Source organism: Falco peregrinus, chromosome 1 (assembly GCF_023634155.1).
Source record: "Falco peregrinus isolate bFalPer1 chromosome 1, bFalPer1.pri, whole genome shotgun sequence".
In the NCBI taxonomy this organism is placed as follows: Eukaryota; Metazoa; Chordata; class Aves; order Falconiformes; family Falconidae; genus Falco; species Falco peregrinus.
The window spans coordinates 99,668,693-99,683,421 of NC_073721.1; the positions used below are offsets into that span (position 1 = coordinate 99,668,693).

At 44.9% G+C, this 14,729-nt stretch overlaps 1 protein-coding gene across 1 annotated transcript in view; it reads right to left on the minus strand.

Annotated features, from left to right (window-relative positions):
• Positions 1–5,137: 5,137 nt before the first annotated feature.
• KCNH5 (potassium voltage-gated channel subfamily H member 5) overlaps positions 5,138–14,729 on the minus strand; it is a 160,607-nt gene continuing 151,015 nt past the window's right edge. The window contains exon 11 of the mRNA XM_055793597.1: positions 5,138–6,826. Within this exon, the coding sequence (XP_055649572.1) occupies positions 5,879–6,826 (948 nt within the window). The 3' untranslated portion in view covers positions 5,138–5,878. The remainder of the gene's footprint in view (positions 6,827–14,729) is intronic.

Consider the following 14,729-nt stretch of genomic DNA (forward strand, 5'->3'; position numbering starts at 1 on the left):
GATTTATCCCACCTGTCCAAAACACCCATCTTAAATGGGCCAGATCTGAGTCCCTGGTCCAAATGGGTAGGTATAGATACATATGGTGTGTTTACACATCTTCTGCAGGCAGGCAGAAGTATATTCTGCCATTGCTCAGTCTGAACCAAATCTGAACCAGGTAACATACAGTCATGACTGCAGGTGGGGGGCGAGCTGAGCCCAACCTAATACAAAGTACTTTTTACAGGGCTTTTAACTAAGGCTAATTGATGTATTCGTGGCGGACAGCCAGATATAGAGTTGGTGCACACCGATAGTCTCAGACTGTGGGCCAAGCAAGCTTACATCTCCAAGCAGAAAATAATGAAGAAATGCACTGATCTGCTTTACAGACAATGGATAAAAAGGCTGTGAGAACATTGCCCCAGATGCCTGGTTCCACCTGCCTTGCATGAGAAGGATGATTAACATAACATAATAAATTAATAGAATTTATTTATCATGGCCTGGTTAAACCCTTTCTGAATGCTTCTGTCATTTGAGTATTCAAAATCAATATAGGCCTTCTTGTCCCACTGTGCAATACAAGGTCAATTTTCTGTATGACTAAACATACCCTCAGTAAGGATGATTTTATTTTGTTAGTCATTTGTTAGATATCACAAAGCTGATTTTTGCACAATATTCTTTATGTCAGTAAGAAAATTTGCTGCTTTTCTACCAGAAATAATGTGGACTTCTTGTCTATTTTAGCTCTATTCAGCACCTTGCTTTAAGAATGTATTTAATTTTGAAATGCACTATAAGATATTAAAACAAACAAAGCACGTAGAGATCATGTGATCCATTTGTACCAAAAAAATAATGGGAAAGTTATAAAAACTATTCCCAAATGTGGAAATCTAGCTGGATCAAACTCTTCCTCCCTGTAGGCTCCATGGGAAAGCACTGCTCTGGCAGCACAGACATATGTGAAAGACTGGGGCCATCCAGGAAAAATGAGTGTCAACTTTTCTATTGCCTGCCTTAAATTCCCTGAAGGATATCAGTGCTGATGCAGAATTGCCAAGAAAAATGCAAACTGCTGCTGTTTAGTGCTCCCAGCTCTCACTGCAGCTCAGGATGGGAGAGTCACAGAGCCCGAGCTGCCATGGGGAGATGCCTTTCTCTAAAAGAATCCACTCCTCAAACCCTTGGACAAGTACCTTGACAGCAGGACTATAAAGATTTATAGATCCTAGAGACCTGAAGATATGTGCTAACACAGGAGCTTCTGGTACAAAAAAAAGAACTGTGCCTTTAGACACAGCCTATTAAAAACAGTAACAAAACGTGTTAAAACCCTTTTCTGTAGGAAAATGGTATTCAAACACTTTTTTTAAAAAAAAATGGTAGCACTTTGGTGCCAACTCACTTAGGAAAAAAATATTTTAACAGTCTGTCCAGTTCTGACACCCAAAAACATAGGTTTGGGTTTCCTAAATGCTCAAAATACAAGTAAAAAAGTGTCAATTCATTATAATATATTCCTTTGCCTCTTCACTCCCAAATTACATATTAAACCTTTGGCTTTTTATTTTCCCTTCCAGTTTAGGACACCTTTTTCCCCCAAATGCTGCCAAGCTATTTCATGAGCACAACATCTGTTTTCTGACCCATGCAAACGATGATGTCTGTATAAGGGTCTCAGTTACTTCCAGAGCGACTGCTCATGGCTTGCAAATAGTACAACATTATTTCTGCAGCTGCCAGTTCTCTAAAATTGTCCTGGGATCCAAAATACAATACAATTACCAGATTCAACCTTCAATTCACACCTAACAGGGTTGCTTTCCATGTGGTGGTAAATGAAGACCAAATTTGAATCTAGCAATGAGCCCAAAGTTTGGTGCTGGCAGCATTGAGCCCCTACAGTTGCACTACTTCTGCAGAACAGAGAAAAGAAAAATGGGCAAAGCTTAAAGTTGTCACTTCCAGAGTCAGCTCTGCTCTAACCCCTGTCCCCTGGCAAAGACAGAAAGATGGAAAAAAGAATTTACAAATACACGTTCAGAAAAACTGAATCTTCACTAGTACAATTAATTCTTTTCCGCAATTATCCTGAAGTGCTGTTCTAGCTCGTCTATGTAATGTTACACAAAAAAAGCTATTAAAGGTACTCTAGTTCATTTGCTTTGGAAAGTGTTTACTTTTCTGTACACATTTTATTTCTATTCCAAAGTCCAGAAAGACAAAATCCACTTGTGTGCAGATAAAACGCTTTGAACACACAAAGCACACGTGCTAAGAATACTGTCACCAGCGTGTGGCAGGAACATCTGTGCAATGTACAGCTCTTCCAGGAAAGGAAAGCATACAGCCGAGAGGTCCCTCCACAAGCAAGTAGCTGCTTGAGAACTGGCTTGGGTGGAAGAGACACCTTTGTGTCCTTATTGCACTTAATGACTACAGGTGGCTGCTTTCAGTCAAGCCTGAACTACAAGACTATGACTCACTCATGCTTCTTTAACTGCAAAGGAATGCCCCAGCTGGCTGCACGCTCGACTGCAACATGCAAAACCACGAGGGGACAGGAAAGCTGAACCAATGCCCCAGTAACCACTCCATGAAACAACGTGCAATGCTCCAATCATGAAATTTTGGAGGCAAAGAGCTTCAGAATTGTCCAAGCCAAATTTGGAGAGCAATGGCTACCAGCGCCAATCCTGCAAATTGGTCCTCTGGCTGCAGTCCAGCGCACAGGGCACGGGCCAGCCCACCTGCAGCCTGCCTCTACGTTTGCAAGGTACCCATCAGGCTACTGCCTCGTACAAGGTACAGGCTGGCTCCACGGAACTTCCAATGGATGACAGTGGAATATCAGAGTCTAAGCAGCACTAGAAGTGGACCTGGAAACACCGTATTTGTTTCATGAACTTGGTATTTTTACACTATTTATAGCTTTTAGCCACTACACATTTTAACCAGTCGAGTTGCACTTGAACTGTAATAGACATTCCGGGCTCAAACAATTTTCATGGTCAGATTAATCCTATTACATGTTCTCTCACAATAAAGTGGCACAAAGTTACACCTGACTTACAAGATAAACCTAAATAGAGATCCCTTTGCATGCCATGCAGTTCTATCTAGAACTAGTATCAGTTACAGAGAAAGAAAAGAAGTCCTTCACAAAGGCAGAGGAATGCCATTAAGGCTAAAGCTTTCTAACAAAGTCACCCCCGTTACCCTGCTGGCTCTTTTGCAGCATCACATCACAGCAAATCCATGCATTCAAAGAACTTTACCAAAATCTGCACCCCAGACAGCCTGCATGACTCAGCTATTCACTGGGCAGCTCCGGGTAGTTGCTGTCTTAATCAGCAATCCAGGTCAGGCAAGAATATTCAAAGCCTGGCACTGAAATTGTACCCACGTCTGTACATACTCCAGCAGCCTGCGGCAACCCTGTAACTCCCTAACCCCATAACCCCCCCTATTCCTTCAGAGTCCCAGGGTGGGATTTAGAGTAGGACCTTGAAGGTCCTGCTGCTTTGCAAGTGCAGTTTGTCCTTGCAGACCAAAGCGTGGTTGCAAAGTTACAGATTTGCACTTGTGCCAGAACAGCAGCTGCAGAACACAGCTGAAACTTCTGACAGCAGCCACTGCAGCTGTGGAAAAATAGAATGAGCAGGCAGCCTAACCACCAGCCTTTGGGAAGAGCTGTGCCTTTTGGTGGCTTTTTATCCTTCCCACCCCCCATCAATAATTTCCTAAAGAAAGGAACTGGAGGAGGGGCAGCAACAGGATAGAAAGGAAACAACAAATGAGAAAGACCATCACCTTCCCGAACCCCGCTGCGAACTGACACAACAGAAGCAATGACTTCTTTGGCTTGCTTATAAACTTTTAGGGGCTTACAGGTTTGGCTTTCACAGTAGAAGACAGGTTCACCCTAAGATGCAGGTTCTTAACTGTCCCTACTGCAAATGATGGTTTGTTTTGTTCATTTGTTTGGCATTTTTTTAGTTTTTCAGGAAGTGATTTAGTTCAGTTTAGTTTCCTAATGTTAAGTAATGGAGCTGGTATTGGTGGCTGGTAAGGATGCCCACTAATTATAAACATATCTTTTATTTACCTGATTGATAGTGATGCCTTGTGGTATATACTGTTTTACTCCAGGCACTTCTGAAAATATAGGATCTTGATGCAAGAGGACTTAAACAGTGAGGAGCAGAAATCCTTCTCTGAAGGAGCCGTTGCACTCTGCTGGGCTGCCCTCAAGCTGTACTGGTAAACAGCTCTGAAGATGTGATGACCATTTCTGCTGTGCATCACATGTACCTGGATTCAAAACCAGTGCAAACAGAGAGGGGGAAAAAAAAACAACAAAAAACATCCCACTCAGGTGCAGACTCAGGCAGAGTCCAAAACTTCAGCTCCAAACAGGAGAACAAACAGGATCCAGTGCAAAAGCCTGCCCTGCTGCAGCCCTGCGAAGCCAGCAGCGCCATGTCAAGGGTGATGCTCCAGCCTAGGAGGTGGAGATGGAGTCTGAGCAAGGTCCAAGACTAGGAGATGCTGATGGGGGCCAGCTAAGAGGAGGGTCAGAGCATCTGACACAGACCTAAAGGACTCAATACATGTGCCTGCTCTTGAAGCGTGCCCCTGCCATGCACTGGAACCTTCCACAAGTCCAAGACAAGAGCACCCTAGGGAGGACTTCATCTTCCCCACACTTCCCCACCACTCTCTCACACAAACACTATCATCCAGGTGCTTCGGACTAAAGGGAATTTCATCCTGACCAGTTATTTTCTTTCTCAAAGGCAGCTGCAGACGGATAACTGTCCTCAGAAAAGAGAGTAGAGGGGAATTAACTGCAGCCTTTTAACTTCAGGCTTTCAAACCTGCTCACGTGGTTCCCGAGGATCCTAAGATTGCTCTCTCCCTTGCTTATGCAAAGTCTTTCTGCCAGAGGCAATGTGGGGGACAGCAGGAGAGCAACCTCAGCCCTACACAAACGGGACATCTTAATGAAGATACTGACAGAACCAGACACCATCGCTGAGTGCTGCAAAGAGAATCTACATAATGTTACTCTAACAGTTCAGTAAAAATGGCATCAGTAAAAGGAGGCTTTCAAGAAAGAAGTTACCCCCAAACACTCAGGGAGTGCAGCTAACGGAGTTTCTGTTAGTTTCATTTTGTTACATAAATCACCGTTATTATTTCTTACTTATGATGTTAAAAGAGCAGGAGAATACTTGAAATAAAAGGCTGTGCATGCACCATACCCACATGAATAAATTCCAGTGATCCCCCCCCAGCACCAGACATGGTGCACTTCCCTGGCCACGGAGCTGAGCCCTCCCCTTTAGGAGGAGTAAGGGAATTTATCACCAAATATACAGTATATTGTAATGGAACGAATCCAGGAAACAATACTAATTGGAGTCTGAATGCGTCCTCCATGTCACGTTAATCTACTGCTTAACTCAGCAGAAAAGACAGTGAGGAAATAAAAGCTCAATTCACCCAGCCTGAGATCAAAACTGTCATGGCAATATTGGCAGGTTAGACCCTGATTCTTTAAATAGTACATTGCCTTTGTTAAACAAAAGTCATTCTTTTATTACATAATAGAGATTATAAATAAATGTAAAGTGTGCATGCAGTCAACTGCATATTATACAAGCAATATCTATGTTAATAATTGTTTTCTTTGGCAGGCCAGAATCCAGCTGGACATGCAATATTTACATATCAAAACCCTTGGTGTGTTCAAGTCATATTGGATGCAAGTGAAAATATATATGTATATATATTTACTGTATACACACACACATATATATGTATAAAGGTATATATACACCGCTGCATATATACTGTATACATATATACACACAGGTATATGCTAAAAGTGGATTTCATCTTTTTCTGATTCAGGTGATGCAGGCCTTGAAACACTAAAAATATCCTGACAGGGTATCTGGGGGTGCCGCTGGGGTGATAAATGAGACTTGGGGGAAGAGATCTGGGGTACGTTCTTTTCAGACAATATTTTTAAAATTTCTGCCACCTGCTTCTCAAGGGCAGCCATCCTGCTGCTTAGCAGCTGGATATCTTCTTTGAGTTCGTGCTTGACTTCCTGCAGCGTGGTTTGTAAGGCCTGCTCAGGAATAGGGTAGAAAGGATGCCTAGCGTCAGCCTGAATGGGGCTGTGCTCCAGGGGGCTGCGAGTCTCACCGGCTTTATCCAAGCGAAGGTCACTTTTTGTTATTCCACTGTCACAAGAGTCTGTTTTCCTCAGTGGGTTTTTATTTACACTGTTCTCCGAGTCATTGCACTTGGGGTCATCAGAGAGCAACCCCATGGACTCAGCCTTCGTGACGTTGTTCCAGTCCTCCTTCTTCTCCTCATGGGTCCCCATGGTGTTCTTCAGTCGAAGCCACCCTTTCCCATTCCCGTTTTTCATTCGCATCGGACTGTTTACTTTGAGACATTTTTGGTCTCCATTTCCATTTGGCTTGAGCTCCATAGCATCCCTGTTGTTCTGCTTCACAGCCTCACTGGTTTTCATGTATGCCAGAGACGTCTGGATGGGGGTGATCTGAGACACGGTGACCACGCTGGTGCCTGTGATGGAGGCCCCATTCTGCACGCCCCGGCTTTCCACCTGAAGCTGGTTCCTTTCTGGGTCAATGTGGGCTGAGCCTTGATTACGCATCTCCTTTTGCTGTTTGAATTTCTGAAAGAGTTTCCGCACAGGGTGGTCCACAGGGATGCTCAGTGTCACCTCGTTCTTCTGGCGCAGGCGCTCCTCTTCTTCTTTCTTAACATCGCTGATCTTTCGGAAGATGATCTATGGGGCATAAATCCACAACAGAGTCAGTACACAAAAGAAATTGCGTATGGCAAACAGTAATGGGAGATGAGGAAACAGTATGGAGAGAACAGCCATTTCTCCTTCCTTTCTATCTTGATTTCTTGTAGTGAATTCACATGGAGCTGATCACGACACAGTAACCTCAGATATATGCCACAGCATAGGTAGGGTACATATAGAGAGAATCATAACATCATAGAATCATTTAGGTTGGGAAAGACCTTTAAGATCATCAAGTCCAACTGTCAACCCACAGACACACTTTCTTAAAAGTATAAAAGGTTTCACCTTTATTTTTGATGCAGAAGATAGAGCCTTGAAGAACTAAAAACATCCCAGCACCAAGAGAAGGAAAGAAACAGAATAAAGAGAAGCAAGCAAGTAAGCAAGAACCCAGATACTGTGATACCTATCTACCCATTACTCACACTCATACCTGCTCCATCACTATCTTTAGTACAGATCAAAAGGGAACAGTAATTCAGTGGAGACTACACAGCTACAAGTTAATTCAATGTACATACCCTTCCAGAGACTGGAAAATCCAAGTGTACTTACCACTTTCTAGCTGTGCTTATTGCTGCTAGTTTTTTAGGAGTGGCTGGAGGGTGCAATTAGGTTCCCCATGTACCATGTTGGGTGGCTTCATGCAGCAACATGAGCATTTCCTGGAGAGTTTATATGGCTAGTATGTGTGGGTGTACTGGGAGCATCATGAAGAAGCACCATAACAAGCGGGTGTGACTATAAACCCCAGCACGATCCACCATTCTGTGCCACCATGCCAGTTCATGCCACAGTTATTTGACCCTGCAGCATCTCTCAGGCCTCTAAGCAAAAAGGAATCTGAGCCTCAAGCTGTGGTAGGATGCACAGAGTAAAAACCTTGCTGTGGATTTTATGCATCTTACTCAGACAAAATTATTTTTTTTTAGGTTCATCCAGTTTTCTGGAGTGTGGGACTGAGGCACATTAGGGAAACTTGTTCTCTGGATGACGATACTGAAGTGAAAACAGCATGTGATCAAATCCAAATACACACTGTGTAGGGATAGTGTTGGTAAGAAAAGTAATAGCAAGCCCCTGTAACACATGAACAAAATCTGTGACAGTCAGATGTAGGTTTTGAAGTATCCATTTGAGTATCCGTATTTTGGTACCTATTTACTTTCTATAAAAAGGCTTCTCACACCTGTCCATATTTGCAAAGTAATAGTTGCTTTCAAGTTTCACATCTTCAGAAGCCAGAGAGGAGTGCCACGATGGCTACAGCTCCTTCCCTGCGTGAATCTGGGATGGGCTGGACCTCAAAGCTTCATTAGAGAGCTTTCAAACACAGTAAATACATCCTTGTGTGCTGCTGATAGATCTAGCCATTTATAATAATTTGGAAAGTTAACATGTTTATTAGAAGCCCAGTTTAATAACAAAACAAAACAAAGAAAGAAACATGGAGGATACTTTCATCTGACTCCTCTGACCTAGATGCAGCGGCACATACACTCATTTGGAAGCTCCCCTTCATCAGCACCTCCCCTCATGGAGCAACTCTCTCTCAGCCAAGCCACTGAGCACAGCGAATAAACGCAAGAGAAGCTGCACTTGATTCAAAAATAAGTAATTGCATTTAATTGAAGCCACGCTCCCTAAATGAAGATTTGGAAGGTGGGTTGTGTTATTTTGTTTGTGCCTTCCTTTCCCTGGAGAGCAGCGCGGCACCTCTGGCAGATGATGCAATGCTGAAAGCAACCAGCTGCAAGGATGTGTCCCCAAGCCCCACCTCAGAGAAGATGGCTGGCTCCTCCGCTGGTCTCCCTGTCCGCCTGTGCTGTTCTGCCTGGTGCTGAGCCAGGCCAGCGTGGCTGGGTCCCTGAAAACATCTGGGGGGGGTGGGGGAAACATCCTCTGCCCAATGTTTCCGTGCGGTCTGGCCATGACCCTACTGCTTGAGCCCCCCCTTCCCCTGCCAGCGTGTGCCTGGTGGCCGGAGGCAGGTGGGGATGCTGCAAGGCAGCACTAAACGTGTGGGCAGGAGAGGCATGAGGTAACTTTGACAGCTTCTGTCCTGCCAGCTGTTTATAAAGACCAGAACAACAACAATCTCAGCACCGGTTTTTGATTCCTCTCCAAACACTTGCACATCACTGAAAACTACCATCACCTCCCTCTCCCCGCCCCCCCCCCCCCCCCCCCCCCCCGCCTACCCTTGTTCTTTCATTTCTCCCTTTTCTCCTCTCAGTTCAAAACCTCTCCAGCCAGAGGTTATCTTCCTGCCAGAATATAGTTATCCATGACTGCTCCTGCCTTCTGGAGAAGAAAAGCCAAGACTTAGCTAATTTGACACCACCTGTACCTCACACTCCCGACGTGGGCCCTTCTGAAAGCCAGGAAATCACTCGTGGTTTTTCCTGCCCCAGAACCACCTGGCCAGACACCACCCAGACGAGCTGAGCCCAGCAGCATGGGAATCGGAGCCTGAGCGCTGCCGTGTCTCAGCATGGGGCCAGGGCTTTGGGGAAAGCTGAACGCATCTCTGCTACAGGGCTGGGCAGCCGAGATGATGAACGCCACCAGACGTGCTGTGCACATCTGCTCTGGCTGAGTGAGACCAAGAACCCAGTAACTACTCACAGTTATGGGCTTTCTCCGCACTTTACGCCCATGCAGTGAAGACACTCCCAAAGTGCTACTGTCACCTCCCCAGGAGGAGATGTTCCTTCACCCTCTGGTAGGATGCAGGCTGAAGCCTGGCAGAAAAATCTTTTCCTCTTTCCCTGCTTGGGACAGAAAGTGATACACCCTGCAATGATTACGGGCAGTTCCTTCAAAGAAGCAAGCCTGCTGCACTCTGAATTAGCACAGAAAATGCCCAGGGACTCAGAAATCCAAGGTCTGGCTGGGAGTTAAGGATTCAGGGCTGATCTGCCTTGGTGGAGCTACACTTCCAAGGGAGCAAAGGTGGGCCGACCCTCCCCTTGGCTTTCTCATGTAAGCTGTATTTGTTCATAGCTGTTTGCTATTTCCTTTTCCACTCTGAAATGCATAACCAAGCAGACCCTCATATCCCAGCTGGCACTGTGAGATTATAACACTTTGGAGGCTGGGGTCTTGGTCCTGATTCACCCACTGCACTACTCTCTCACCATGAGGAAATCATTTCACCCCTGTGTCACCCCACGGAGACAGTCCCCTCTGCAGGGTGTCCACCCTCCACCAAGGGAGCACTACAACTAGCACAGCAAGGATCCAGTCTCAGTCAGGACTACCTGGTATCATCAGAATGTGCACAAGTAAAAGAAAAGAAAGGTCCTCTTATACAGACAAAGAATTGAGGGGTGGGGTGGGGGAAAAAGAGATGTGAATTCCAGCAAAAATAGTTTTTTTCATTGCCAATTTTTTCCATATTCGCAATTTTTCCATGTGGTTGGATCTAATCCACTTCCACAGTGTTTCAACCTAAGCCAGAATAGGATTAAATGCGTTTACATGGAGACTTAATTATGTCTAATAACTATTACTGGATATTTTTCTCTATAAATAAGAACAGAAAAACACCTCATGCGACCTGACATTCCTCAGCAAACTGGGAGAGGCTTATTGTGAAATCTGAAATTGGATGAGCTATTTCAGTTATCCCTAGTCCTTTTCAGAGATGTTACACATAGGCTTGTCCAAACGTATGTCCCAGGAATAGACACAAACCCCAAAGGATTTAATCAGAAGAAACTGAATTAACTTGTGTGTATAGCACATTTCAAGGAGTAAAGAGTTTTCTTCAGGGCCACAATACTGAATTGTCTCATGACAAGTGCTAAATTCATTAATGTGACGGAGATTCAGTGTAGGACTTCACTACCTTTACAGATGGGACTGTGCAAGACTGCGCCATGCAACATAAATTCTTTCCTTGCTTTTCATGTATTTATTTCGGGAAGGAAAGGGATTGGAGGTGACATTAATTATTGAGCTGGGAAAGGTTAAACAGAAGTTAACTGATGGCCAGCCCTGGGTGATGTACAAGGCAGGCACAGAAGACACAACCGCAAATTGAGATTCTCCATGTGATGTTACCCCCAGCCTCCATCCCCTCCATACAGAGAGGTAACTCACCGTGACTGTGAACTCAGCCCAGTGCTGCTTCCAAAGAGGGACCTTACCAAAGGTACTGGCAGTGGGTACATTACTGCTGGAGCAGCTCCTCTGAGGTGCCAGCTTGTATAACCAAACCAAAGCCAAGTGTAGAGAACGGCAGCAGCAATGAGAGGTTGGGGAGCAAGCTCAAGGCTGAGATACACACAAGTTCTCCCATCTACCACTGAAATAACCAGTAAAGCTGTGACCTTTCCAGGTGCTTTGAAATGCATCCCTTTTCTGCTGCCTTTTTTTGTATGAGTACTGTGAAAATCATCCCTTCATTACTTTGCTCCATTCACACATATCCCTTAGTAAGTGATTCCAAGGAAGGTATGTGAACAGATTGAGAAAAATGGTAAAAGTCTTGAGGAATTACAGTAAGTTCATAGAAGTGGCAAATATTTGACCAGAGGTCATCCTGTCCCATTCATAGAACATCCCATGCTGTTGTTAATGGCGTTCGATATGCACCTGCCCCCCATCACAGAAAGAGAAATCCACAGAAACAGGTAACAGTATAGCAAAAGGGCACACAGTTGTCATGGTGATGAATACGGTGAGTGTACGCAGAGTGAGAGAGAGGGAAAGCCACATAAGGCCATCAATGTAAAGATTTTCACAGTGACTAATAAACTCTGGGTGCCCAAGCTGTGGCATCCTACAAACGTGGTGATGGGCAAGGGATGCTGGAGTCCTGCATCAAGGGGAGAGAGACCCTGTCGTGGGAGAACTGGCTTGACTCAGCTCACTGGGCACTTCTGCAGTGCCAAAAACTGGAACAGAAAGCAAATACGTTTAGTCCCCACAGATACATACATCCATGTAGAGCAGAAGGAGGAACCCTGCCATGAGGCTGGATTGGGGCTGCAATCCGTAACTGACAGGTCACAGTCATTAATGCACAGGCTAGGCTGATGTGGATGGTGGTCACCTCTCAAAAATTTGTTCCAGAGGTAACTATCTTGTCTGTATCTATGTCTTGTAGAAGCCCCATGTCCCTTGCATCTGATTACTCACAATCCAATGTATTTGTCCAGATCTCTGTATTTTTGCTCCCATTTAATACGGGAACATCCTAGAAGGCACCTTAATTCAGTATTGTGGCCCTGAAGACAACTACTTACTGTTCCCCTCCCCAGAAGCACTGAAAATGAAATAGGTCCTTTTTTTTCAGAAATAGGAGAGCTGTCTTCCATCCCCTCCTTGGCCTGAAATGATTCAAGGTGAGTCCTTTGCACAAGCTCAGCTGAAGCTGGCAAATAGATTTTAAAGTTTTTGATGATATAACCCATACCAGACAAATACAGCAATCGCATATACCTCATTTTCTTCAGAAACAAAGCTACAAAGACCCCAACAAACACAACTGAAAATAATAAGGAAACCTTAAGTCATGCCTAGGCTGCACAACATAAAACAAACTTTTGTAAAGATGATTGCAAAAAATACTATTAATTTTCACATCTTGGAGTGCATTGTAGAAAAGTAATGGACATTTTTCTCATGCTAATGAGGGAGGTGAATTTTGTACCAGATCCAGGATTTAGACACAGGATGCCCCAACCCATGTGGTGCTCAGACAGGTGTGCTATTTTCCTGCTTCTAAGAATAAACTGCAAAAAATACCCAGTTTCCAGACCACAGACACTCAGAACAGGGTTTACCTAAACAGCCTGTGTCTGCATCTGAACTCATCCTCCAGGAGCCTTGCACAGTCAAGGGAGACAAAAAGGCACTTGGAGGGTGTGAGTCATTTCACCTGCAGCTAGATGTTAAAACGGGCCAGACAAGCTGTACCCTGACATGCCTGTTTGTCTCCAGTGTGTCCATACAGGGAGCTTTGTACATGTTGCTGGGATGCAGACATCCTCCGAGTGATGGTGGGTAAGCATTACCAAACCCTTGCCTCTAGCAGTGCAAATGTCACGGTTTGGTGCAGATGGTGTAAAAAACCTTCCTGCAAAGCTCTTCTCTGTGCGTGTGTGTGTACCATCCCCTGATGCTATTTTTATTTCCCCCCAGCGTGCTGGGGTATTGCCAGTTCCTGGCTGGGATACATTCCCCACCCAGCCTCAGAGACCAGCCAGTCCTTCCAGATAAACACTATTATTTTAAAAGCTGCAGAGGGAGGATGAGGGACAACTGCACAGAAGACCATGCCAAACTGGTGGGTCCAAGTAAGAGCTTGTGAAAAAAATAGACATTTTGCCTGCAGGGAGCAATCGGATGAACCACTAATCGGGAAGGGAACTGAGCTGGTCTCCCCACAGCAGTTAGGAAATTGGAGCCCACCTGGGATGGCTGTGGCTGCTCCCGTACAAGCATCCTTTGGCACTGCAAATCTCATCCAGCTCCCAGATGCTGCAAGGCAGGTCCTGCTGGGATCTCTCCCACCGCTGACACTGTGCGCTGCTAAGAACTGTCATCACCAGCAAACCCTTCCCAGGCCATTGCTTTGATGTGCTCAGATGAGTCTAGGATGCTTCAGCCCTCAATCCTTGAGGACTAGTCCTCTGCAGGAGCCTTGAGTTCTCAAAACAGGACATTTCTGGTACCCTCTTTTTTGATAGTCTGAAAACTAGGCCAGTCAAGCCCAATTTTTCACATGTAACCTTTGGTAAACAGGCTTGCTCCAAAACTGAAGTGTTTTTTTAAATCTAGGCAGGTCACAGAGAACATGATTCACTATTAATACTTGACGTTAAAGTGGTTTTAAACCTTATTTTTTCAGATATTAAATATCCTTTTAAAAATAACTTTTAAGATGCTAACAAATCTCCCTTTTTATTTACATGAAATAAAACGTGCTTAACTTTAAAATATTAAACTACTGCAAGAATGAAGAGAAATGAATAGGAAATTACCTTAGGCAAGCCCTTTTTGCAATTAGGCAGAAAGTGGAGCCCCTGGGCTAGCGGAGCTGTGACATGCAGTTCAGTCTAACAGAGCCGCCACCGGCCATCTGTATTTGTCCTTTGCCTGAGAGTCCAGCCCATGAGCCTCACAGCGTGCCAGAGAAACCTGAACCACTGGTGTAACACCAGCCTTCCTTGGGATAGATGCAAGAAGCCACTGCCATGCACTGTGGATGGTCCCACTGTGTCTGAACTGATTCCCTGCCTTCAAAACCTGTTTGGTTGCAGGTTTACTCGCCTACCACAAAAAGATGCAATTCCAGCTCTTAACCCCAAGGAAGAGTTTGGAGTAACGCCTCCTCCTAGGTCAGGGCATGGCAAGGAAGTAGGAGCAGACAGCTCAGATGTGAAAAGCAAGGCAGCAAGACCAGCAAACACCAGTAAGGAGCACTGGCTCCAGCACAGCTTCCATTAACAGCTTTTTGGTACGGCTCTGCATGAGCGCAGCCTCCGACTGTGGCGTCCTGTGCTGGCAGCAGTCTCTGCAACTGAGAAGCACAGTCAGAAACCCTCCACCCAATGCGACAGTGACAAGAAACCTGGCAGAAATGGAAGGGAGCTGAAGCCACAAAAAGCCAGAGCCAACAGAGACTGAAGCCAGGGTGGTTCTTTCCAAATGCAAACTTCATGTAGACTGCTTCACCTAATTTACTCCTGTAAACCTCCATGTCCTTTTAGCTCACTTGATTAATCTGCATTTTGAAGATGCAGAATAGATGGCCTGAAATGATGGCTTTATTGTTGTTCTGCTCAGATAGCTTTACTTTGATGTGAAATTCAGCCTCAAAAACAAATTGCTCTAACAACTGTTTTAATTGCTCTCCAGTAAA